Below are 26667 nucleotides of genomic sequence, written 5' to 3' on the forward strand. Positions count from 1 at the left end.
GAGGCGGGGCCTGAGCAGGCCTCGGAAGGCGCGCGCGGCTTGAAAGGCGCTTGCACGGCTTCCCGCGCTCTGCGGCTCTTGTCAAGCGGACGGGACCGGCGCGGGCGGGGACGAGCAGCTGCTCCCGCCAACGTTCGCTTCCCGCTTCTTGCCCGGGTCAGGGCAAAGGATAGGCAAGTGGTTCCTGGGGGCTGCAGAGGCGGCCGCGTTTTCGTCTCCGTTCGTCGGCTTGGTTAGAAGTTTCGAGCGGGGCATTCGTCTCTCTTGTGTCCTTTTATTAAGGGGGGAGGCGGGAATTCATCTGCTACTTGGTGGGGAATCCAGTATACCTGCATGGTTATGAGGTCAAAACAAAGCGGGAGGGAATGGTTTTCTCCGCCCCCCGTCCGATCGCGTCGGCTGCACCCCAAAATGGGGTGGCGGGGCGGTTGTCGTTGGGGCACGTAAGCGAAGTTATGCTCTTTTCTGCCCGCTCAGCTGAGATGCCCAGGACAGGATTGCAGCCCGATTCTGACTCCGTTTACTCAGAAGCAAGCCCCACTGAGTTTAATTCCAAAATCCATATAGTGTAATGCCTTCATTATGCCAGCCCAAAGATCACGAGAATGGGCAAATTTTCAAGAAGAACTTACACTTTGGGAGGCGGGGGAGGGGGATCTTTGATTTGGCCTGATAAAGGCATTACGCTTTATGGATTTTGGCATTTTTCTTATGGTCAACACGGCTGTGTTTGTTTTTTGGCTGAATTTAATAGCATGAATTAGAGCGATGACCTCCTAAAAAGCAGCAGCTCTGATCTAGTAAAGTGGGCTTCTTTATTTCTTTTGAGTTCAGTGGAATTTAACACATGGCTTGCAGCAACTCTATGTGTAAAATTGTACTGAAAGATTTGTGTGTGTGTCTATGGGTGGGCAGAGATCCATCCGGTTACCTTTTCTTAAATATCCCCCCCCCCCAATGCCTGCCAGTGCAGTTATGCTGCTAAAATGAATTAAGGGGGTTGTTAATCTGCTCTGAATTATTTTGTGGATCAACTTGCACATTAATTCATGTTTTATGTGTAATTTCTAATGTTTCAGCAAGCCCCTGGGTAAAAAAAAAAGCTTGTGTGTGAGTAACAGAACGTTCCTCCACACAGTCAAGCAGAAATGTCACACTGTACACTGGCTCAGCCATCTCACATGATATGCCACAGGCACTTATTTAAAAATGGGGAATATAATATTATTATTTTTACTCATTTCTATACCGCCCAACAGCCAAAGCTGTCTGGGTGGTTCACAAAAATTTAAACCAAAAGCGCAGGATAAAGCAATATAAATATAAAAGCACTAAAACCACAATATAACAATACAACCAGAATAAAACCTAGCGGCAATGCAGAGATTTAAAATACAGATTTCAAACACCAAAGCTAAAAGACTAGAAGCTAAAATGCCTGGGAGAATAAAAAGGTATTCACCTGGCGCCAGAAGGAATACAACATAGGGGACAGGCGAACCTCTCTAGGAAGCTCATTCCACAGCCGGGGCGCCACAGCAGAAGAGGCCCTGTTCCTGGTAGCCACCTGCTTCACTTCCTTTGGCAGGGGTTCATGGAGAAGGACCACTGAGGATGATCTTAGGGTCCGGGCAGGCACATATGGGAAGAGGCAATCCTTCAGATAACTTGGCTTCAAGCCGTTAAGGGCTTTTAATGTTAATACCAGCACTTTGAATTGGGGCCGGAAATGGACTTGCAGCCAGTGTAGCTGGAAAAGTACTGGCATAATGTGATCTCGTTGACCAGTCCCTGTTAACAGTCTTGCTGCCCTATTTTGGACTAGCTGAAGTTTCCAGACTGTTTTCAAAGGTAGCCCCACATATAATACATTGCAGTAATCCAGATGAAGGGTTATCAGAGCATGGGTAACTGTAGCTAGGCTATCTGTCCAGATAAGGGCGTAGTTGGTATACCAGCCTAAGCTGATAAAAAGTGCTCCGTGCCACTGAGTTCACTTGTTCCAAGAGCACCCCCAAACTATGAACCTGATCCTTTAGGGAGAGTGCAACCCCCTCCAGAGCAGGTTGAATATCACCTAGCCAGGCAGACAAACCACCCACTAGCAGTACCTCTGTCTTGTCTGGATTGAGTTTCAGTTTATTGGCCCTCATCTAGTCCATTACTGTGCCCAGGCCCTGATTCAGAACAGCCACTGCCTCACCTGGGTTTGATGAGAAAGAGAGGTAGAGCTGGGTGTCAGCCGCATATTGATGGCACCTCAGCTCAAACCTCCGGATAGCCTCCCCCAGCAGTTTCATGTAGATGTTAAACAGCATGGGGGATAAAATAGAGCCCTGTGGAACCCCATGGCATAATTGCCATGGCGCAGAGCAATAATCCCCCAGCACTACCTTCTGGAATTGGCCATCCAAGTAGGAGTGGAACCAGTGCAGACTCCCAACCCAGACAACCTATCCAGAAGGATACCATGGTCGATGGTGTCGAAAGCTGCTGAGAGATCCTGGAGAATCAACAGAGTTGCACTCCCCCTGTCCCTCTCCTGCCAGAGGTCATCCCATAGGGCAACCAAGACAGTTTCCATTCCAAAACCAGGCCTGAAGCCCGATGGCAATGGATCTAGATAATCCGTTTCATTCAAGAGTGCCTGGAATTGTTCTGCAACCACTCGCTGAAGCACCTTGCCCAGGAAGGGGATGTTGGCCACTGGCCTATAATTGTTAACATCCTCCTGGTCCAGGTTAGGATTTTTCAGGAGTGCCTGATTACTGCCTCTTTTAAATAGGCCAGCACCTCTTCCACTCTTGATGTAATAAGCCATGAAGGGCAAGGGTCAAGCACACAAGTGGTCGGTCGGACTTGGCCAAGCACCTTGTCCACATCCTCAGGCCTCAGTAACTGAAACTCATCCAATAAAACTGGACCAGATGGTGCTCTGAACGCCTCTACCAATGGAACTGTATTAATCGTGGTGTCCAATTCATGACGAATCTGAGCAACTTTATCTTCAACGTGCCGCGCAAACTCGTCACAGCATGCAACTGAGGGTTCCACAGTCTCTCTCCCTGACCCAGAATGTAACAGGTCGCAAACCACTCAGAAAAGCTCTGCTGGACGACACTGAGAAGATGCAACGCTGGTGGGAAAGAACTGTCTCTTTGCCACCCTCACCACCACAGAGTAGGCTCGATAATGAGCTCTAACCTCTATTTGGTCAGACTCAGCATGAGTTTTCCTCCACCTGCTTTCTAGTTGTCTCCCATCTTGCTTCATTGCCCTCAGCTCGGTATATACCAAGGAGCTGGCTGGGCTCTGCTCAGAGGGAGAGGGCGCTTGGGCGCTACCGTGTCAACCGCCTGAGTCATCTCTGCATTCCACAGAGCAACCTGGGCTTTGACAGGAGCACCAGCCATACCAGCAGGAAAATCCCCCAGAGCCCTCTGGAATCCATCAGAATCCATTAGGCTCTGGGGGCGGACCATCTTAATAGGTCGCCCACCCTTGCAGAGGGGAAAGACTGCCAAGAATCTAAACTGCAGCAGGAAGTGATCTGACCATGACATGGGGACAGATGTTAATTTCTCCACTTTCAGATCACCATCCTCCTGCCCAGCCGAGAAAACCAGGTGAAGTGTGTGTCCTTTTACCTGTGTTGGGCTGATGACATGTTGGGACAGCCCCATGGTTGTCATGGTGGCCATGAAGTCCTGAGCCGCCTCGGATACAGCAGCCTTGGCATGGAAGTTGAGATCCCCCAGGACCATCATCCTAGGAGTCCTCAGCACCATAAACCTGAGCCAAGAATAAATATCAGGTTAGGAGTCTGCTGACTTCTTAGCTGTGCCCCAATTTACATTTAAACTGGTAGCTTCAGAATAATAGTTCTTGGTTTAGGTTGTTGAACATGACTCTTTCGAGTCAGATGTGCAACAGATTTGCAGGTCTTACTGATGTGCAAAGTACTGGTTATACCTGTGTGGGTTTCCCCTCTCCCCTCTGATTCACATCTTGCCTAAAAAAGGAATAAAATTCTATTGGCTTTGTGTCTCCTTACTAGCTTGCCGAATCTGACTGAAGCAGAAGGATGGGAATCCAAGGTTTGCTCCAGTTTATCAAAGAGGCTGCTGAACCTGCTCATGTAAAGAAATACAAAGGACAAGTGGTTGCTGTGGATACTTACTGCTGGCTGCACAAAGGAGCCTATGCATGTGCTGAAAAGCTAGCCAAAGGAGAACCCACAGATCAGTATGTTTAAAGTGATTTGACTGACAGAATTGGTGCTTGTTAAAATAGGGGATGCTCTTGCTGTAAGCCATAGCCCGTTCACATCAGAGCCAGTGAATTGGCGCTGTTGGCTTTTCTGAGGAAAATAGGTTGTAAATTGCAATCTTTAATTTTAAATGTAGTTCTCACTGGAAAAATACTCTCATATTGAGATCTGGGCAAATGCAGGTAATCATCATTCTGCAGCAGTCAAGAAGAAAATTGGAAAACTGGGTGTACATACTGTGTTGTCAAAAGCATAAAATAAACTTGGAGGAATCATGTTAATTTGTGACAGTCTCAAAATTGCTTATGAAAGCTAGAGTCTTGTAATAGGCTTCTTAAATAATAGTGGGTGTACAGGATTGCAGCCAAAAATAAAAAAGGTCTGGAAAAGGGGGGAATCTTCTGTGATCTTTAGTCACTGATAACTCAGCTGAAATTCATACATAAGATGAAATAAATAGTTCTAATCTTGTACAATCTGCAGGTGATGTTTAATATGATTAGTCTTAATTCAAAAAGCACAGTTGGTTCACACTCTTCATTCACTTTAGTAGGCTAACTACTGGATTAGGCATAGAATTGTACCTCCGGTGCTGTGGTGCCAACTGCAGCATCAGCTGATCATCCTGGCATCCTAATCTTGTGGATGTTTTGGTATTGCAAAGGCACGTTTACCGTAACATGTCATTAGAACTGAATTTCTTCTAGCAATTTGTATTTTAGGATTAAAATGAAGGTGCCATGATGGATGTGTGACTATTCTTGTTTCTTTCTACAGATATGTAACTTACTGCATGAAATATGTTGATATGCTTCTGTCATTTGGAGTCAAACCTATTCTAGTATTTGATGGATGTACACTGCCTTCCAAAAAGGAAGTTGAAAAGTCACGAAGAGAGTAAGTTATGCTTATGTTTTGTAAGATGTGGGGGAGGCGGGCTTCCCCGCCTTACAACTTCAAATTACCAGTTCAAAGGTTGTTGTTTAAAAATACTTAATCTATAAAGGGGAAAACAACTCAAATGACATTTTGAGCTGTTTAATGAGATCAGACTCTGTAAAACTGAATATTATGAGCAATGCAGTGTTGACATTTAGATTAAAATTGTGTTTAAATCTTAACTATTTTCCAGGATGCTGCAATACCAAGATTCTGTCGGGGGGAGGGGGGTTAGCTCAGATATGTAAAATATCTCAATACTGAACATACTAGGTGTCATCCAAAGGTCTAAATGCAAAACTGCTTGTGTGCCAAGGCTTCTCAGGCCTTCCTTCTTACTTTAGGCCCTTGACTTGGATGCAGGGGTGTTATTCCGCTGGTGGAAGGGAAATGGCTGGCAGAATGGATTTCCCTGCACTCTGCTCCCCCCAAATCTGCTCCAGAGTGGAATTGTGTGTGTGCGTGCGTGCGTGCGCACGCAAGGGGAGGATGGGGAAGTCCCATGGCATGAGCAGAAGTCTGCTCACATGACATTAGATTTAGCTCCTTATCTCCTTCTCTCTGAAAAGATGCTCTAGAAAGTTACTGAACCTGCAGGAGCAGCCTCTAAATTAGTGTGAAAAGCTGCAGCTGGAAGTGAAAATTGGGACAGGACAAGTTGTTTGGACATATGCATGGAAATTTTTGTATCCTAACATGGGAATCTATCCCATTTCACAATTTCCAGAGTGTGGCTGTGTTAGCCACTTTGAGTGCCATATCTTGGTAGAAAGGCGGGGTACAAATTGAATGAATGAATGGATAAATAAATAAATAAATAAGTTTGTTGCAGCAAAATCAGCAAAGAGCCTTGGGGCACATTAAAGTCTAACCAATTTATTCTGGCATTTTTTGTGGACATTGTCTACTTTATCAGCGCCCATGAAAGCTTATGCCAGAATAAATTGATTAGTCTTTAAGATGCTACAGACTTCATTGTTTTATCTCAGTTAAATCAGTGGGATGGTATTCTAACAATAGACTCAATTAGAACAGCTTAACACAGCTGAATTCCACTGTAATCGATGTGACTTTAGTGCATGCTGAAGTGCCTATTAACCATTTCTTTCAATGGGGATCAAGCACATCTAATGTTTACATTGCTTCCTATGTGTTTAGGTTTGGTCTGTGAATCTCATACAATCTGCCTACCTTTGTATCAATAAGTAGATTTGTGTAAGTCAGCCTGCTCAAAAACCACCAACCTTAATGGGTTTTTACTAAAACTGGAGTTAACTTCTGTTGTTTTTTTCATTTGCTGTTTTGTTACCTTTTTATGCTATTATGCATTAAAGTCTTAGAGACTAGGATGTAGTGCTAGTGCTGCCCACTTGTTCAGTTATGGTTGTGTGATGTGGAGAAGATGAATTTATTTGTGTCTTGAAGGAAACGGCAAGCAAATCTTCTGAAGGGGAAACAGCTGCTCCGTGAAGGGAAATCATCAGAAGCTAGAGAATGTTTTGCTCGTAGTATCAATGTTACGCATGCTATGGCCTGTGAAGTTATTAATGTAAGTAGTATGTTTTTGTGGGTAGATTGTCTGTTGCCACCTTTCATTTTTATATTTCTTGGTAGAATATTTGTCTTTCGTATAACCCTGAAGTTTGCATAATATACATTTTAGAGCAGGACTAGTGACTCAAAAGTTACATATTATAATCCCAACAATGTACTGTTGTGGGCATCTGTGAAAAGGGGGCATCACTTAAGGTGGGCACATCTTTTTCACATTAAATCTAAACTGTAATATGATTATGGTAGTATATATACACTTATGCATTTACGGTAGTATACACTTATGCATTTAATCCTTACTGAGATGTCTGGGCGGTACCATTTCTGGCTGCTGGTATGGGTTCATATGACTGAATGGTCTTCCATACAAAAAAACCCCTCTGTTGTGTAGAAAGCTAGCCTAGAAGCCTTCTTCCTGACATGTTGCTCTCTAAGTGGAGGGACTGTTTGTGGGAATGAAAACCTGCAGTCTAAAGTAGTACAGTCCAAACAGAATTTACCAACCCAGTGAGAACTTTGTATGTTCTTTGTATGAAAACCTATAAGAACAAGTGTGCTAGTCCATGCAAAAATCCCAATTTCTGAAACTGGGGGAGTGGGGGAGGGGTGTGTGTGTGTGTCATTACTCCATGAGCAATTTACTCTGAGCTGGCTACGTTTGGAGGTCATTAGGTATACATGACGTCATGGCCATCCAGCAGCCACCCTGGAGCTTATCACGGAAAGACAAAAACCGGATTTCCTGAGGCTGCTTAAAGTCCGATTATTTTCCTTAAGTCAGGTTCTCCGCAGTATAGTTGTTGTGTGCCCAACTCCCACATTTACCTCGGGTATGCTAGCCCTGCCCAGGGGTATGCTAGCCCTGCCCAGGGGTATGCTAGCCCTGCCCAGGGGTATGCTTTTCACCATGACCCCAGTCAAGGGGTGTTTCCTGTCCCTGTGTTTCCCAGCACAAACCAATTAGTATCTACTCAGAAATAACTCCCATTGTGGTCAGTGGGGCTTGTCCCCTGAATGTGCACATCAGAATTTTCAGAGATCCCCCCCAACAAATGAAATAGCACATTTTAAAGCACTAAGTCCCTTAAGATTGTAAAGCACTTTCTTGAAGCTGTGATTCTCCATTGTTTGGTTTATTGTTGTTCGGAAGTAACTACTTCCACCTTTAATCATCTGATTCTATGCAGCATCGAGTTTCCCATCCCTTTGTTTCTCTGGTTTCCCATCCCTGCCTTTCCCAGCACAAACATAAGTGTGTCTACTCAGGAGTAACCCTCATTGTGGTCAATGAGGCTCATTTCTGAAATGCACACTCCTGAAGTTGCTGAGGTTCCCATGAATTGAATTAATGCATTTAGGAGCCTTAATGTCAAAGCTTTGAAGCTTCGATTGATTGCAGTACAGCGGGGAGAATGCTGCATTCTTTGTTGCTTTAAGGAAGGAAGTAATGTGCGGCGGGTGGGCGGAGGAGGAGAGTGATTTTATCAAAGGAGAAGTGGGGGGAGCCTGGATGCAGGGGGAAACCTCTCTCATTGGTTGAGCAGCGCCTGCCAGTCAGATGACATTCACTCCAATCATCCCACCTAGAAATATGTTCTGTGACGTGACTTATACTGGTGTGGTGCACTCAATTGTGGAGCCCTGTGTGGACCAAAGTGCACCAAAGCCGATCCTTGAAAAAATCCAGGTAATCTTCCATTCGCTTCTCCTTCTGTTGTCGTGGAGAACCCTCCTAGGAAAATAATGGCTGGCTGGTAGAGGCAACTAGGATAGTGTGGGGAGAAAATTAAGGACTAGAAGAGGTATGGGCTGGTAGGTGCAGTTTTTGTAATGATAGAAGAGAGCTCATTTTAATGTTTCTGCTGTTGTTTTCTCAGCCCTGCTAATACTGGCTACAGAGACTGACAGGCTTTGATCAAAGGCCATCTCAATTCCTATTCATTCTGGCCCTTGTGTTTGCACTCCTATTAGCAACTTCTATTAGAGATTTTGGAAAATAACTTTTGCATGAAAGTTGCTATGAATGCCTATATTGTTGGTTTCCGGTGATCTAAAAACCATCTGAGGTAAGGTTCCCCCATGTTAGGAGCATACAGCAGTAGGAGCATACAGACCCTGAAAAGTTAGAGAGTAGGAAGTCCTGTGCTTAGTTAGACCAAGTAATTCCACCTGGTATAAGGCAGCTTCATCTATTAATGTGAGGTGTTATAATGAGAATTTCAACTATACCTTCAGTTGCTGCTCTTTCTTTGCAGGCTGCCCGGGCCCAAGGAATAGACTGCATTGTTGCTCCATATGAAGCTGACGCACAGCTAGCCTACCTTAACAAGACGGGCGTAGTCCAAGCTATAATTACAGAGGATTCTGATCTTCTTGCTTTTGGATGTAAGAAGGTAGGAAAGACCCAGTGCTAAAAAGGCCAATGCCAGGGCTGAAATCTGCATGGACACTTAGATCCTTTATCCTGGATGGGCCAGTGCAGAAATAGTGTTGTTTGATTTTATCGCAATAGTTGAGCAATTAGAGTGGGCGGGAGCCTCTTCTCTTCTTGCCCCCTACCCCCAATCCCTTCTTTTCTTGGCCTTAATCATGGCAAAGTATTGCATCTTACCAGTGATAGCCACAGTCGAAGAAGGCTTGCAAAGCCTGGCTAGGAAAAAAGATCTTCTAACAATGGTAAAGAGACAGGGAATGTTCAGTCTGCACGGGGCCAACATGTGTAAGTGTACTTTGGTTTTCAGTGACGAGAACGGGTGGAATCCAACATTGCATGAGGAGACATCCGCTCATGCTGAAAGCAGGCTATGGGGCCTTGGTGAGCCCTTGGTGTATGTAAATTAAAACCAGAAAGATTCCTAGAGTCTGAGAAAAGGAAATGGGGAAGAAAAATGCTGAGAAAAATCAGTGTGGACTACTTTATTATTTAGGTGTGTTTATAGCATGCCGATCCGTTTAGAGTGCTTTAAATACATTATCTTGTTGTAATCCTTACAGCAATCCTGTAGGTGAGTAGTATTCCCTTATTGCAGGTAGAGGGTTAAGGCTGAAGAGAGTGTAGTATTGCCTAAGGCCACCTTGTGAGTTCATGGAGGTGAGAATGTGTGACTCCATCTCTTAGCTCTGGGGTGGGGAACCTGTGTCCCTCCAGATCTTGTTGGCCTACGACTCCCACCACCACTGACCATTGGCCAGGCTGACTGGTGCTGATGGGAGTTGAAGTCTAACAAGATCTGGAGAGACACAAGTTTCCCTCCCCTGTCCTAATTCAACTCTTTGCTTTGATACATGGTAACTTCAAGTGTCTGTGATGAGAGGAAGGTAAGAGAGGGCATGGGATTGGGTGGTTAATCCCCTGTGAATTAGGGCTGTATCAGGTTCAGTAGAATGGGTCTCCCACTACTTAGATTACTTAGTAAGCTTTCTGTTTGCAAAGCCCCCCAAAGTTATGCATCAATTTGTTCATATTTCCTTCCCTCAAAGTACACACAAGGGCTTTGCTGGTGTGCACTGAGTAATAGTATGAACTGTGAGCCAAGAAGTCCCTGCTTTAAGTCTCTTCCTAGCTGTAAACTCACATGGGGACTCTGGATCAGTACCTCTCAACCTCTGCTTTCCCCATCTGCAATATGGGGATGACAATACTGGCCAATTTTATAGGGACATTGAATACAGGGATACTGTATGTGAAGGACTTTGAACAACTCTAAAAGTGCTATATATAAGTTGTTATCAGTTGGCAGGCTTCTGACAAACACTACAATTGCAAGAGATTTTGACACTGTGGTGATGGGATTGTTGGGTTATAGTAAAGATCACTGCGCGTGTGCACGTGTGTGTGATATATAAAAATTATTTAGAGAAACATTAAGTCTACTGATTAAGTATCTTCTAATAGATTTTATATTATATATGTTTATTGGGAAAGAATCTTGTCTTTCCCCACAGGCTGTATATAAAATACAGCAATACAAGGACTCATCCATGACCTTATTTTTATTTTAAGGTATTTCTGAAAATTGACAAGTTTGGACATGGCTTAGAAATTGATCAAGCTCGTTTAGGAATGTGCAAACAGCTTGGAGATGTGTTTACAGAAGAGAAATTTCGTTACATGTGTATTCTGTCTGGCTGCGACTACCTTCCCTCAATTCACGGTATTGGATTAGGCAAGGCTTGCAAGCTACTAAAAATAGCCAATAATCCTGATATTATAAAGGTAATATAATGTTCACTGGGTCTTATTTTACATTTCCAAAAACTTCCACAGAAAGTGAGGATAAATCCAGAGAGAAGTTGCTTTTGGAAAGGTACTTAATTTAATTGTTGATATATTTAGAGATCTGTCAAAATAAATATTTCTGGCATTTCTCATACATCTGTGTCTCTGTTGGGAGATTCTTGGGAATGGTGTGGGAGGCTGCAGATTGAGGGGGGGGGGATTGGCAGAAATCGCTTCCCCCTGCCCCCTTAATGTGAATAGAGAAGCAACTTAGCATCCAAGTCATTTTGTCTGTTGTCCCTCTTAAGTAAATTGTGTATTACATAACATGTTTGTTTTTTCTGCCAGGTCATTGGGAAAATGGGACAGTATTTGAAGATGAATATTGTGGTACCAGAAGAATATATACAAGGATTTATTCGTGCTAATAATACTTTCCTCTATCAGTTGGTTTTTGACCCAGTCAGGAGGAAACTCGTTCCTTTGAATGCTTATGAAGATGATGTTGATCCAGAAACACTACTTTATGCAGGGAGGTATCCTTTATCAAATAAAACATCAATCATTTATTTATAGCATCTTTTCTTTCATGGTGTCTCTGGGTTGCAGACAAAATTAAGCACATAGGCTGCAGTTGTATTCACATTTACTTGGAAGTAAACCTAACTTCCAAGTATACATGCTAGGAAAAGGGTACAGTCCCACTGATATAAAAGGGAGAGTTAAGCACTGAAATATATAGATGTAGAAACTGCTTAAGTTTTGTTGGCTTGTGCCCAGCGTTGTTTTTCCCAGTGAATAGCGGGATACATTTTTAAGTTGGTCCAAAAAACAGCAGAAACTTAATGTAGACATTTTGCCTTATCTTCATTGAGGCCAGTTCTCCAAAGAAAGAGCTACCCTTTTCACAGCTTTATAAAGTTTAGTATAAGTAGTCTAATTAGTTGGTCATCTGATCTCTTGTTTAAATGTGAACATTCTTACTATATTCAGTTGTTCTTTCAGACATCTAAGCTAAAATGTCTACGCTAAACCATATTTTGAGGAAGACATTCTAAGCTGTTTAGAGCCTCCAGAATCACTACTAGAGCTTTTTACATTTAAGATGGTGAAGTCTTCAATTATCATTAACCCATTTACTGTAAAAGAAGTGTAGCTTTTTCTTCCTAGATCAGTTCATATTTAGATTGAACGTAGCATATTTTTACCCATTTGGGATAGTGCTAAGCTTGAGTAAACTGTAATGCTGTGTCAAATAATCCAGGCCACTGCTGAATCATTGTCTGTTGGAACAAGGGTTCTTAATTTTATTCCTGGAATTTTCAGTGGGCTAAAGATAAGAAGCATTGATTGTGATCAGCTTTAATATCTATGTTAAACTATAGTGTAAAGTGGCTATAGGGGATATTTATCTCTTTAAAACAAAGGATGAAAACTTTGTTTCCTTTCCGCACATCTTATGGCTGCTTGAGTATTTTTATCCATTAATTTAGGGGCCAGGAATCTGTATAAAATGACATTCTTGGGAGAAGAAGAGTACTGGTATAAAAACGTCATTTTTCTTAGTTCAATTAACTTAGACACTTTGGCGATAGCACCGCTTTTCAAATTGCACTTGGAAATAAAGATATCAATACAATGGAGAAAATTGATGACTACAACCCTGATGCTTCACAGGTAGTGTTTATCTTTTAGATACACGTGCTGAATTATCTTTGAGCTTGTGTGGGGAATGTGAAATTGTGCCTTGGCCTGACTTGTTGGTGAAACCTCAGACACAAAGAAACTTTGTATATACAGAAGTTGTACGTGTTTATGCCAGGATTTGGTAGCCACAGCATTCTGCATTGAAAATACATTTATCAGTGAGCCCTGCCTAGGGAAGCAAAGGATACAGCTCTCAGAAGCAGTGTCATTAGATTCATAGTGAAGCTTTTGATGTTAGTCTTTTAATACTAGCTTTTGTGGTGGGGAGAGTGGTTTTTTTTAATAAATATTGCATACATACACTTTTTACACGAATGACAACACAAGCCCCAAAGGACTGCTGCCTATATAACCTGAAAGCATGAGGACAACACATAGTCTCATGTAGGCAACCACCATATATCAACACTTCCTCCTCTTCCCTATAATGGGAAAGATTATAAGGGCTGTAGGAGATGGAGCAACAGTGCCACTGTCTTAACCATTTGTTGGTGGGCTTGACCACCATCCTGGATTCCCTCCAGTCAGTTGTAGGCAACCACCATATATCAACACTTCCTCCTCTTCCCTATAATGGGAAAGATTATAAGGGCTGTAGGAGATGGAGCAACAGTGCCACTGTCTTAACCATTTGTAGGTGGGCTTGACCACCATCCTGGATTCCCTCCAGTCAGTTCCCAGTGGCAAAACGGATACAGGATTGGGAAAGGTTTGAACAAAAAACAGACCATCAGCATGATTTTGCTGGCATTTCATGTCTCAGGCAAATAGACTTGAGTCATTGTTCCTCCAGTACATGTTTCTTTCTGCTGTCTTTGGCTATAGCCTGTGCGGCCAAGAAGTCGTGGCTGGGATGACAGATGTGGTACGGAGAAGCCATCCGGTTTCAAGAGCATTTGGAGTAGAGACTACAAACCTGGTTTCACTGCCAAGATTACCACAAACTCAGCACCGTTGTTGGAGAAACCCGCAACCAGAGGCATAGAGCGGCTAATTAACATGAAGGGGCTGAAACTTCCTAGCAAAGCACTATTGGCAAAAAGGCCAAGGCATGGTATGATCGCTAAATCACTGGTGTTATTTGTGAAAAGGAAAATGCTGATTCTGTTCTTAAAATGGTGTTGAAGGCTTCTGATTCAAAGCTGGTATTCCCCACAGCATGTTTCTTTTGTTGATTGCATTTCTATCCCTTTATAGAAATGCTTTGAAGGAATAAGTAATACAAACAGCACAAAGATAGTTGGTATATTTCCATAATATTTTTAACATCTATTTTTGCTCATTAATTTACTTCTCTGCTACTTCTGTAAACTAGTATATTGACTTCATATTTGGCATTTTAGCATTTATTCCTTCTACTGTACTAATAAGGAATCAAATGAAGACCATTTCTTAATGTGTTGCTGGGGTTTGCCAGTCACTGAAAGGTTCTGTAGAAATTCCTTTGCAATGTATCTCTGTTGTGACCAAGGTTTAATTTATATTTTATATATATTTAGAAGAGTCATCAGAAGGAGATCTGCTGAGCCAGTATTTTTCAGACTCAAAAAAACCCAAAACAGGAAACAGTGAAGATGGTGAGCATCGTGAGATTATTAGTCCATTGTCTGTGATCCATACTTCAAAGGACTCTTGCAGAAACAAAGAGAGTTCAAACCCCCAGCCTAGGCTGAGAAATAAGTTTGCCTTCCTTCTGCAGAAGAAAAATGAAGAGAGTGGTGCAGTTGTTGTTCCAGGGACCAGAAGTAGGTATGTCCTTGTGGAGAACCTGGGGCCTGGGTTGGGGCATGTACACTAGGGCAAACTCACCCCTATCCCCAAATGTGAAGGATCACTCCTCCCCGCTGAGCAATCTCTCTCTTCGCTTCCACTGACACCATTGAACTACACTGCTTTTATTCAGTATACATCTTTTCTCTTAAAGCACCAGAAAAAGTGCCATGAAAGTAAACAAAGATATTTAGGGTTTGTGGTTTTTTTAAAGAAAAGCTTATTGTTTTAATAATATTGTTACTACTTTTAAAACAAGGTATCTACACAGTTTCTCTTGCCACCAGCCAGGTGCTAGAAGCCCCAGTTCCTATCCCTAACCAACCTTAAGTCAATTGCCCTATCAAGCTCCACCCCAGTTAACTCACATGAAGACTTGAAAGGCAGTCTTCTTTCTGGTTGGGTTTGACTTCCACCTGGACCCTTCAAGTCTGTTCACCAGGCTTCTCCTGAACTCTTCAGTCTGGTCCAGCAGCTGCTCATTCTGCAGACCACTGCCACTAGCTGTCCCTCAGGCTTAAGTGCTTTCCTCCCAATATACTAGGCTGCTCCAGGAGTCTTCCTCTCCCCCTTGCAGACCTTCTTCAGCTTCTGCCTCATGTGCTCTCAGCTTGTCCTCTGGGTCTAGTAGCTACTCTTCCTCCTGGCTAATATCTTCTTCAGGCTCCCTCGGTCTCTCATGAAGACACCTCAGGCAACTCTCCAGCCAAACTTCTCCTGAAAGACCCAGACTTTCCCTGTCAGAGTCTTCACAGCTCCTTATATTTGTTCTAGTCAGAACCTCCAGCCAATCAGCTTTGGGATGGCCAGCACTTCATAACTCCATCTCTCTGTAAACCTCTGACCAATGGACATTTTTAAAACATTCAGTTATTCCCCAGTCAGATTATACAAATTTCAATCCTACTCTTCCATATAAATAGAGAATCTGGCTTCATTTTCACCTCCTAGTGGTAACAGTAACTGCCAATTTGCCTTCACACCATACCTACAACAATAAGTACTTTCCTCAGGCACAAGCCCCTAGTAAAAACCATACATTTTCCTTTCACTGTTAGCCCCTTCAGACCTTCAGCTGTTGAAATAACGCATAACAGTTAAACTTTTACCTCAGTTTCTTCACAGTCCCGTTTAAGTTATATTTGTATAAAATTTGCATTTTAAAGTAATTTGGTGCTGCAGTTTCCCTTTGTTTATAAAAAGTAGTAGTGTAGCATTTAAAAGCAAAATATCAAAGACCACAAACACTGGAATCTGGTTCACCCAGCACATTAGAAAGTGGGAATAATACACTAGGCTGCTTCCAAATTACTCTATCCAGAGGTAGGCACCATGGTGCCTGTGGGCACCACTGCCAAAGTGCCCTACCCCTCCCACTTTATTTATTTTTGTAAAAATAAATAAAAAACACATTTTTTTAATGGGAGCTGGAATTGGTTCAAATAAAGTGAGGATGTCCAGCTGCTGCTACCTTCCTTTCCCATGAATACCTTTGGGCTACATTCCTAGGAAATGAAGATGGCAGGTGGCCATAGCAGCCATTTTGTGGTGGTGCCTAGGACACATTCTCAAGTTGCCAAATGTGCCCACGAGCCTGCTCTACCTGTTTGGTGATGTCTTCAACTCCTATTAAAATTTGAAGATGTGTAAACGTACAGTGACCTTTAGATACTCGTACGTTATGGCATTACTGCATTTTGTACTGTGATTTACCACCTTGTACAAAAAATTTCCAAACATAAGCTGAATTAGGACATGATGCATCATGATCTGGGCAGAGCAGCCTTCAGATGGTTTTGTCATGCAAAATCTGTTGAATTTAAGCCAAGCTGATTTTATTTGAACACATAAAGGTGGTGTGAATTGCCCGAGGAATAACCTAAACTGGCATCTGATAATGGTAGTTTAAATATGGCAAAACTTAACCAGATGTTAGGTTTTAATTTGATCGTGTTTGGGGCACCTTCCAACTCTTAATTATTCTAAATGCTCTGTAATATCAACTGTTGAGTGTGGGAGGGTCAATTTCTTTCAACCAATTCACACGTCACGGTGGCAAATTGTGGGTTAATTAACACACGATTTGCCAAGACGTGAGGCGCTTCCAGTTTACATTAAAAACTTATGAACATTTCGTTCATAGGTTGTGAGTGTGACTTTTGAATCCTGGATACTATGGGTTATTTATGGGTTAAACAACCCAGACTTAATGTAACAATTGTAGGTTGACTGGCAAACCGGGTTTATGTCTGCATAGCCAAAGCCCACAGTCATTTATATGCCTATTGTGCTACCCCCCCGCCCCCAAATAAAGGCATGTATTACCAGTATGTGTAGATCTATCCTGAACTGATCTAGAAACCTCCTAGTGTTTTCAGCAAGAACATCGTATTTTGTTTAAGGCTGGGACCATTTAAGATAACCCAACTTGCCTTATTCAATAGCAGAGTGTTACTGCTCTTCTCTAGTTACTTTCCATATTTCATCTTCTCAACATTAAATTGGTTGAAGCACATTTTTGGAAAGGCATGAAGATTTCACTTAACCCAGGAACAGCAAACATTCCTAATGGACTACCACTTTAAAAAAAAGTTTCCTCTTCCAACAAAAATTTTGCCTGTGGCCTCTGATACAAGCTGTGTACTAGACCAGATTCCTGTTCATGTTTCCATCTCCTCTGTGCACTTCTCAGAGTAAGAGTGTGCACACGGAACATATGGTATTGTGGTTCCTTAGCATATATTGTTGGAGTTGTGTAAATTTTGTGAGCGAAAAAAATGGGTGAAGAAAGCAAAAGGGCCTAGTGTCGCAGAAGACCTGTTTGTCCCCTAAACATAGCTGTCAAAAGAAGATGAGCCTCCAAGCACATTTGTATACAGAAATATTAGCATATCAGTGATTTGTGGTATATAATCTACCTGCATGTTCATACAAGGGATATGTGTTCGTTATTCTTTTAGGATCTTAGAGCTGGACTTTATAATGAGGCTAAAAAGTGAACCCCTGCAAGTTCTGGCTGTACTGCATCTGTGATAAAGTATATTAGAATTTCTGCTATAGCATATTCTGTGATACCTCTAGCACCTCCATTATAAATGCATCCTTGTATCATGGTAGCACCAAGACAATTTTTGCTAAGGCAGGGTTATTAGAGATTACTGATAACCCTGTCTTAGCTAGTGTGTTTTGGAGTGTGGTCAGTGGAGTAAGTAGAGCTGTTGAATGTGGTGTGGAGAGAATAAGTTGGCTGTATGATATGATTCACTGATTTCAAAGTCTTCCTTAATCACTGCACTTTAGCAAATGTCCATAATAACAAAAATTTGGTGTACATTACATTAAAAAATATTCTTCGTCTCTCCCTTTCAGTAAAATGTGAGTTCTATAAATTAGATTCCTGCATGCAGATAAAAAAATTTTTTTCCATTATCACCACATCCCCATTGATTCCTATGTTCTTGCACTGTACATTAGGTTCTTCTGCAGTATCATGGATCTGCCTGACAATATATCAAAGGGTAAAATTGAGCAATCATCCCAGTACAGTGATGAGGATTGTCAAACTGTGAAAGTAAAAAGTGGAGTAACGGAAGACCTTAATCCTTGCTCATCAGAGACTGGAGAGACTGAAAAAACCATCTCGCCATCACTTGGGGCAGCACAGATTAGCTGTTTCAGTTGGTCTAGAAGCCTTGCAGAAAGATCTGGGACACCCAGCCCATCTCAAAGTGTAGCACTGCTAAAGCGGTTTCACCAACAGACACCCAGTCAAGCCACAACCCAAGGTTGTGAGGTGTCTGGATTACAAATATTAAGCTCCACAGCAAGTAAAGAATCAGATAAAGAATCATCACATATGAAAGAACTTGGGTGTTCTTCAGAACAGAAGTTTGATAAGTTGTCACAAAGCAGCCTGAGCACTCCAGAAAATTCTCCAACGATCAGGACAAAAGCAGTTTCTGGCACAGTAAGATCATTACCCTGTGTTTCAGTTAAGCAGATCATTAAACTGTCATGGCTGTCTCAAGGGATTGTCTAGAGCTCTTCTTATTTATTGCAGTAGTTATACATCTTTGCTGTCCAGTATAAAATGATTTCTGATGATGAAATCCTTGTTCTGCCTGCACAGTCTGTCTATCTTGATGTGAACCAAAATATTGAATCAATATCTGGTAGCTGAGCACTTTTTTTACTCTGATAAAGAATCAGATTAAGAGCAATGTATCTACGTTTTCTTACAGAGCAATCCTATACATGTCTACTCAGGAGTAAGTCCTACTGAGTTCAATGAGATTTACTTCTAGCAGAGATGGGGTTGCAGCCCTAATGCCTCTTACCAGTTGCTGAAAGTTACGGTTGAGCGTTCTACTCTTCGGAGTGGAATACTGGATTTGAACTGTAATTTATTTTTGCATTAGGACATCAGTTCAATCACTTAAATTTTAAAAATGTGAAATTCTTTGTTTAGATTGTGGAGAAACCAATGTTGGAACTGATGTAAAATACTTGCCCTTTTTTTGTACTGAAGGAATCTGATTGCAGCCTAGAACCAGATGGTAATCTGAATTCTCAGATCTTTCCATCTTCAGTATGTACAGAGAATAAGGATACAGTCCTCAAGAGTGTGGTATGTCTCCCCCCTTTAAATCTGTCTTTAGTTCCTCTTTTGTATTTAAATACCATATTATGTCCTACAAGTAAGAATTGGATTGTTAATACTTAGAACTTGCACATTCTCCCCAAATTTATTTTATATATACATACTACTTTCCTATCCTATGGGTTAGTTACAATATCTTGATTTTCTTTGTCCTCGTGAGTACCATGTGATGTATATTGCGAGGTTGCTTAGGGGTTTTATCCTGTTCTCCCCTCTTCTGGCCCAGAGCCACTCCTAGTTCTTCTAGTGGTGCACGAGTGGTTTTTGTGTCATATCCTGTCATAGTGATAGTACTTTCTGGAAGCAGATATAGGCCACACTCTGAGAATTGCCTAAGCCATCGCTTGGCTGATTGGATCTGAGCCTCAGACTTGCAGGCTTCCCCCTTCCCTTTTCTCCTCCTTCACACACACACAAAAGAGCTTCTCCTTTTACTTTAGAGCAAACCACAGTTCTGCATTACATAGAAACTCAGGAAACTCTGGTCTGTTTCAACCAAAGTGAGCTAAAAACTAACCAAAATCAAACCGTGGTTTCTGTTCGTGATTTCCTAACTAACCAGAGAGTGTTGTTGTTAAGAGACTGAGCTATGAATCAGGAAGCCCTTGGTTTAAATCTCACGTCTGCCATGAACTCACTAGGTGGCCTTAGGCAAGCCACTCTCTCTCAGCCTCAGTCCCCCCCATCTGTAATATTGAAGATAATAATACTGACTTACCTTACCACAGGAGTAAGCAACTTGTGGCCCTCCAGGTATTTTGGCCTACAACTCCCATCAGCCCCAGCCAGCATAACGAATGATGAGGGATCATGGGAGTTGTAGGCCAAAACATCTGGAAGGCCACACATTGCCCATCTGTCGTACAGGTTTATTGCAAGGATTACAACTAAACAGTGCATGTGGAGTGCTTTGAACCCTTGAAAGCACTATACAAATGTTAAGCCAGCCTTCCTCAGTCTGGTGGCCTCCAGGTGGGTTTGACTGCAACTCCTGTCATTCCCAGGCAGCATGGTCATTGGTCATGTTGGCTGGGAATGATGGGAGTTGCAGTCCAACACATCTGGAGGCCACCAAGTTGGGAGAAGCTGTGTTAAGTCTTATATCAGTTGGACTTATATCTTTTTGCACAGGAAGGTGGGAGGGGGTGGGGAGCACCAGCCTGAGGCTTATTGTGGCTCATTCCCAATCACCTGAATCATGGTTTAGGTGATCGTCCGCCGTGGGCCGTCATGGGATTCTCCTGTTTCTCTTGTTTAACTTCCTTAGTTAATGCTCACTTTTGTTTGGGGAACACGGTAGAGGTTGTGGGCTCTCTAGCTAATGATAAGCTTGTGCTGAAAATGGATGATGGGGCTGTACTTTGCAGTATAGATAAGATGGAGCTTATCACGAGAAATATCGCCAAAAATCTTTGAGAAATACTTCATACAAAAGAAAGCACTGAAAAGATTGAGCTGACTGGTGCAGATGTACTTCAGCTTTTATTTTCGTGTGATTGATTGCTCAAAGGAGGAGCCACAGCAGAGGTCTAATGAACAGTTTCAGTCTCTATTGTTTACTAGCAATTTTAATAAGCTTCTTTTTACAGAATGTTCACAGTGTTACATATCAATTGAAATTACACCTGGTATTCTTTAGAATTATGGTGACATCTTGTGGCTACTGGCTTGACAGTTGTGATGGGTTCTGTTTTCTATGTGTATGTGAACACATCCTTGTGCTGCATATTTTATTACAATCTTGTTCTCCCCGTGTTTAGATTGTTTTAATGTGTTTAATGTTTAGTATTAAAATATTATTTTAATATGTTTAATATTTATATTGTAAGCCATCCTGAGCATTTTTTGTTTGTTTTCTAAATGGAAAGGCAGGATGTAGATATTTTAAATCAAAGAATGAATAATAATAAATGTGGTTCACTAGTGCACATGTATGATTTCTGAAGGAAGTTAGACATGACTAGCTGCACCATGTTGCTAAGCTCTGGCTTTTAAACACCACTGTGTGTTGTATATAAATTTCTAGGGCCAGGTTATCTGAGGAACTACCTTATCCCGTAAGAGCTTGACCAGGCTTTAAAATTAATGTTGTAAGCCTTGCTCTCTGTTATATCACTACATGACATCAGATGGGCGGGTATAGGAGGCAGGACCTTTTTGGCAATAGCACCAATAGTGTGGAATATCTGCCCTATGGAGATCCACCAAGCTGTCTGTCTTCTTTGTTTTTAGATGACTATTGAAGACCTTTCTATTTCAACAGGCTTTTAATATTTAATTACTTGCTGCTTTTAGGGATGTTTATGTCTGTTTTTGAATTATAATTTTATTGCTGCTACTTTTGCAGTCCAATCCCACAAGCGTCTATTCAGACATAAATCCTACTGAGTTCAATGGGACTTACGCCAGGGTAAGTGAGTATAAGATTGCAACTTATATGCATTTTTAAAATTACTATTTTTGTAATAGTATTACAAATGCAAATTAAAACTATTTTTGCAAATGCAAACGGTATTGCAAATACAAAATAGTATTTTTATAATTTTGAGAAGTGGCATATAAATAATAATTCTTTAACACAGACTACCTGAAGAAGGTTCTGAAAATGCAGGCCTGGGTGAATATGGCAGTTGTGGTCCCTGTGCAAGCCAATCCCTGTGTCGTATTCTAGTGCTATCCTAAAGACAGGCAGAATTTAAAGAAAACCGCACAGTTTCACACTGTCATGATGCAGCAGTAGTTAAGGGGCTATACATAACTCCCTGATGTAATCTGATCATAATTTACACAGCTCTGTTAGGCTTATTTTGTGAGAACCTGCTTGTGTTACAAATCAAATGAGTTATGTAGCTAAGGGCAAACTTATTCTTAGCTGCTTTGCTCACAAAGAAGCGTGTGTGTGTGTGTGTGTGTGTGATACATACACGTACCCCCCAAAAAGTTAGGTTTGTTGTTGGTGAAAAGATCAGTTGGGCTTTGAATGTGTCTAAGCATTGTGTTTGAATTTTTCAGGGACCTACATTTGTCTCTTGTTCATTGGTGCAATGTTGTCTTTTAGACTGTCAAATCCTAAGACTTCATTGAAACAGCTGATATTTCTCACTCTCTCTTCAGGTTCCTGGATTACGTAAAACCAGTTCTGTGCAATCCTGTGCCGTGACAAAGTGCAAGTCACTGATGCCTGCCAAAGTTAGTGGCTTAAGCAAGAAAATAACAGGTATAAAAAAGAAAAATCATCATAATGCTGAAAATAAGTCTGGACAACAGGTGACAATTAATGAATTATGGAAGAGCTTCCAGTTTAAAAGGTGACTCACTTTCTTTTATCAAAATATAAACTCCTTCCAGAATTCTTTGCTTGGATGTATCTTTGCAGTTCTCTACAATGAATGGAATTCAGATTTCTCTTTTCTGTGAAAGCGTAGCTTCTTTCCACACATGTACAGACATAGAGAGCAGGGGAGGACGCCAGAATCTGAGCTTGAGACTACACCTGATATGCCTTTATGCAGTGAGCCTTATGTGGACATGGTGATGGTGCCTTCCATCCCTGCACTGCAGCAAACAACTTGCAGACCTGCCCCCTGTTATGGTGGAACAGGTCCTGCTTGCTAAAGGAGGGAAGAGAGCAGGCCAATGTGTTTTGGAGCCTTGGGATAGCAGGCGCTGTTCCTGCCTAATGCCTCATTGTCGTGGGCCTGCTTGAACCTTGGGAGCTGGCAACGGACAGGAGTGAACAAATACCATTGCAAGTACTGATGGCTCAATGAAACTAATGCAATCAGGATATTGCTTTCATCAACATAGTGGTCACCCAATTACATGTGGTGGATACACTGACCCTATTCTATGATGATTAACTGATGAAGGAGGAATCTGCTCTTGAAATAATCTTTATGAACCAGTGTTGTACCCTTGAGAGTTGGAAAACTGAACTGCAGCTGTTTTACTTTCATTAGCATTTACTATTGCTTTTTCAACTGTGACAACTAAATAAATACGTACTTTAGATGAAAGTGTGGGCCTCCTTTCCGGATTCTAACAAGAGCGCGCCAGTTGTGCAAAAGTGGCTATGGATCATGTAGTGTCAGACCTGTTCGAATAAATCCTGCTCAAGGATTGGCAGAAAGGGTTTATCTTTCAAGTTTTATTAGGCATTTGTTAACACTTTAGGGCAAATTTAAGCACATCTTAAGTAACTTCTAATGTGCATGTTAAGTTGGTAGCAGGCCTGAGTTTATCGTCAGAACTGTTTTAGACACCCACCTTTTTGCATTTCTCAGATCACAATGTCATGACAGCTTCAGGATCTCATTGACAAATGTTTAAGCTTAAGGTATAAAAGGAGAGTTGAAAGAAGGTTTACAGCAGTCTGTGGGTGTGCGTGCACACAGACACACACACATATACATGTAGCTGTAGCCCACCAACAAATCAAAACACTAGTGAATTGTCCTGTTGCCTGGCCATCCCTTCACTGCCACCTCCTCTATTCCTGATAGAGAATGAAGTGTCCTGCAGCCAGTTGCCTGAGACAGGAGGAGATTTCACCACTTCCATTTTGTTTTCCTTTGGAGTACTTTCTTTCCTGCCCACTGTTACCACCTCCTGCTGGGAGAAAAAAGCCCTGAGCCCAAGTGCTGAGAGTGACGCATTGCAGCCTCTTCCCATCTCAGAAGAGGGAAGAGCCTGCACTAGTGCTTGGTTCACTGGTATCCTATAAATACCCCCAAAAAGATGCTCACGGTGCTACTGAACTAGCTTTGAACTTTTACAAACCTTTACACATCTGTAATGCAAATCGTTTGCTCATCATTTGTTTTATTTTACAGGGAGTCTGAAAGGCTACCCTCTTCCAGAAAACCAGAGCCATTGTCTCCAATCAAAGATAACGTCCAGCTTACTCCAGATGCAGATGATGACACTTTTAATAAACTTGAATTCAATCATGTACAGCGGAAAATATTTCAATGAACTAATGCTGCAGATTGTAGCAATTTTATGATAACTGTTCAGCATGACTTCTGAACAAATTTAGATTAATTGTTCCTGAACACAAAGTTACACTTTTGTATATATTTGGATGCAAGCTGTATATTTTAGCCATCAGATTTTGTCAGCTTCTATTTTGAAAGAAGTGAAATGAACAATACAGTGTTTAATACTGGCTTGAATAAAACCATTTGGATACAAATTGATTGCTCAGCTATATCAACTGTGTGTAAAAGCAATACCAAATATTTTTAGAAAACCATCTAGGAAGGGAAGCAAGCTGGAGAATAAAAATTTAGGGTACAAAGATATAGTCATTGCTTAATCTGTGCAATATACTTATTCCAAATGGTGTAGGAAAGGGAATAATCTTAAGGAAAGATAAGGAGCACATATTTAAATCCCTGTGGTCTAAGCTGTTGCTGATACTGTCCAGTATAAGAGCAGTATCCATCAGCAAGTGCAGATAGCATCGGAGTCACTTTTTAAAAGTTTCATTCTATATGAATCTAAAATCACAGATTTTTCCAGTTCAGGAGAATGTATTTGATCTATGGAAAGGATGGGAGTAACCTGCCATATATTGCTAGATGTATCCATTTGGCATTTCACAACTAATTACACTAAATCTTTCTGCTGAACAGCCTGCTTACCCAACTGCTTCAGAGATAAGAACTAGACAGACACTATGTACTAACTTAAGAGTGATGTCTATCTGGGGAAGATATGAAAAAGCATTTTTAACAGTTAATATCAATAAATTCTATGGGGTTTTGAAAATAATGGATTTAGCCTATTAGAAGTAAGATATAGATGGCTTGCTTGTCTGCTAACTGCAGATATCCATAAATACCAAGCCATTATACTATTATGATTATACAAATGGCTGTTGTGTATGCGAAGCCTGTTGCATTTAATTGGCCACAACTGCCCAGTTCGAACAAGCTGGGAATAGAGAAGTGCAAGTGGCTTCTGCAGTGACATCTAAACTGACTCATGGACCTTGCTCCACACAGATATCACTGCAAGTGAGATCTGAGACCTTTCTTTGGACTCCACGGCAGGTGGCCCTCCCACTTCAGAGTAACATTTTAAAGTGCCTCTAAATTTACGTTTAGATCATTCTGTAGGCCCATCATAGATACTAAATGCAAGTGCAATGAAATACATTATTGCACCCAGACTGTCTCAAATAATACAAGCTTTCAAACTAGATCCTTGCCAGGGATGGGTATCCATATTTTCTGGGCAGATGCAGATTGCTTGTTCTGCATCAGGGATATGGCAACAATAAAATAAAGGTGTTTTAAGTTCAGGCTGGTGAATTACCTCAGCCTTGTTGCTCTTAAGAAGAAAGATCATAGAAAACTTAGAGGGAAAATATGCATTTGTCTGAATTATGTAAGTCATTGCAGGATAAGACATACATGCACTTGCTTTTGGCAATATTCATATTCTCTGGTGTGAGGAGACATCAGAATGGGTTATGTATCCCCGCTGCCCAGGCAGGGACAGATCACGTGACCAAGATCTTTCGCCTTGGTTGTTGCCACAATAGCTCCTCCCCTCCCAGTTTGATCCCTGCGTTTGCCCAGGATGGAGCTTGTACATCATTCTCACAACTCTAGGCCTTATATACCTTCAGTTATTTTCTGATTCCTACATACCTTGTTTTTCTTAGACTTTTTTCAATTCTTTTTTGCCTTCTCCAGATAACGATTTTAAAGCCTCTCATCTGTCTCTTTCCTCTACTCCCTTCTTCCTTGGCGATGACCCTGGTGGGCAGGGAAGAAGTGATGCTATGTTGGTCGATCTATTTTCTTTTCCTGACCTCTGAACTGTTTTATTATGAGCACTTTGTTTTATACTCTTATTTTTGTATGACTTCTTTAATCACCCTGGTATCTGCAAGGATGAAGGGCAGTTTAAATAAACGTTTCAATCCTCTGTGCCTCATTATAATTTGGATATTCCATTTTCTTCTTCTGGCTCTTGTTTTCAGTAGTTGCATAAATTAGTTTCTTTTGTAAGGCTGGAAAGTTGGTAATCCAGTTGTAGTTTTAAAAGTTCCTGATGTTTATAATTCTATTTATTTATAAAATTGAGTCACCATTCAACCCCAAAAAGTCCCCATAGCAACTTACCATTTAAAACTTTAAGGGCACAGTCCTATGTATGCTTAGGCAGAAAAACTCCCAGCATTCACCAGCCAGCAGGGGTAGTTGTGGGATTTTTTCCAGGTATGCATACGATTGCGCCTTAAAACAATTTTGAAATGTCCACTTCCACCCCCTTTTTAAAGGAGCACTCTTGTTTACTGGATTAAGAAAGAAATGTATGTTTACTCAGAAGTAAACTGTGTTAAACGGCTTGCTCTCAGAAAAGTGTGCATAGGACTACAGCCGTAGATCAGCATTATGAACACTTTTTGGCACTGAATGTGAAAAGCTTTGAAAGCTTATTGATAGTTTGCTCAGGAAGCATCCTGCATTTTCCTATAGAATTGAGAGCTAATATTCTAATCCTCATGTAGGGTGAAACTGCAGCAAATTAGTA

General features: G+C 41.6%; 1 protein-coding gene across 1 annotated transcript; it reads left to right on the top strand.

The window, feature by feature from the left end:
* EXO1 (exonuclease 1) lies at nucleotides 1-26066 on the top strand. The gene is made up of 15 exons (XM_084828215.1): nucleotides 1-173; nucleotides 4058-4245; nucleotides 5048-5167; nucleotides 6635-6758; nucleotides 9019-9156; nucleotides 10767-10979; nucleotides 11331-11518; nucleotides 12563-12659; nucleotides 13515-13743; nucleotides 14189-14438; nucleotides 17934-18426; nucleotides 18988-19086; nucleotides 21467-21529; nucleotides 22234-22427; nucleotides 23952-26066. The coding sequence occupies exons 2-15, from the start codon at nucleotides 4085-4087 to the stop codon at nucleotides 24091-24093; spliced, it is 2511 nt and encodes an 836-aa protein (XP_084684341.1). The 5' UTR covers nucleotides 1-173; nucleotides 4058-4084; the 3' UTR covers nucleotides 24094-26066.
* The last annotated feature ends 601 nt before the right edge of the window (nucleotides 26067-26667 follow it).

The sequence above is a fragment of the Heloderma suspectum genome, chromosome 1 (assembly GCF_057233095.1).
Source record: "Heloderma suspectum isolate Gila_16-S chromosome 1, 16-S_ref, whole genome shotgun sequence".
In the NCBI taxonomy this organism is placed as follows: Eukaryota; Metazoa; Chordata; class Lepidosauria; order Squamata; family Helodermatidae; genus Heloderma; species Heloderma suspectum.

Coding starts and splice junctions, on each gene's coding strand:
- EXO1 (XM_084828215.1), top strand. CDS start 4,085: ATGGGAATCCAAGGTTTGCTCCAGTTTATCAAAGAGGCTGCTGAACCT. Junction 6,759..9,018: donor TGGCCTGTGAAGTTATTAAT/GTAAGTAGTATG, acceptor CTTTCTTTGCAG/GCTGCCCGGGCCCAAGGAAT. Junction 19,087..21,466: donor ATACAGTCCTCAAGAGTGTG/GTATGTCTCCCC, acceptor CTACTTTTGCAG/TCCAATCCCACAAGCGTCTA.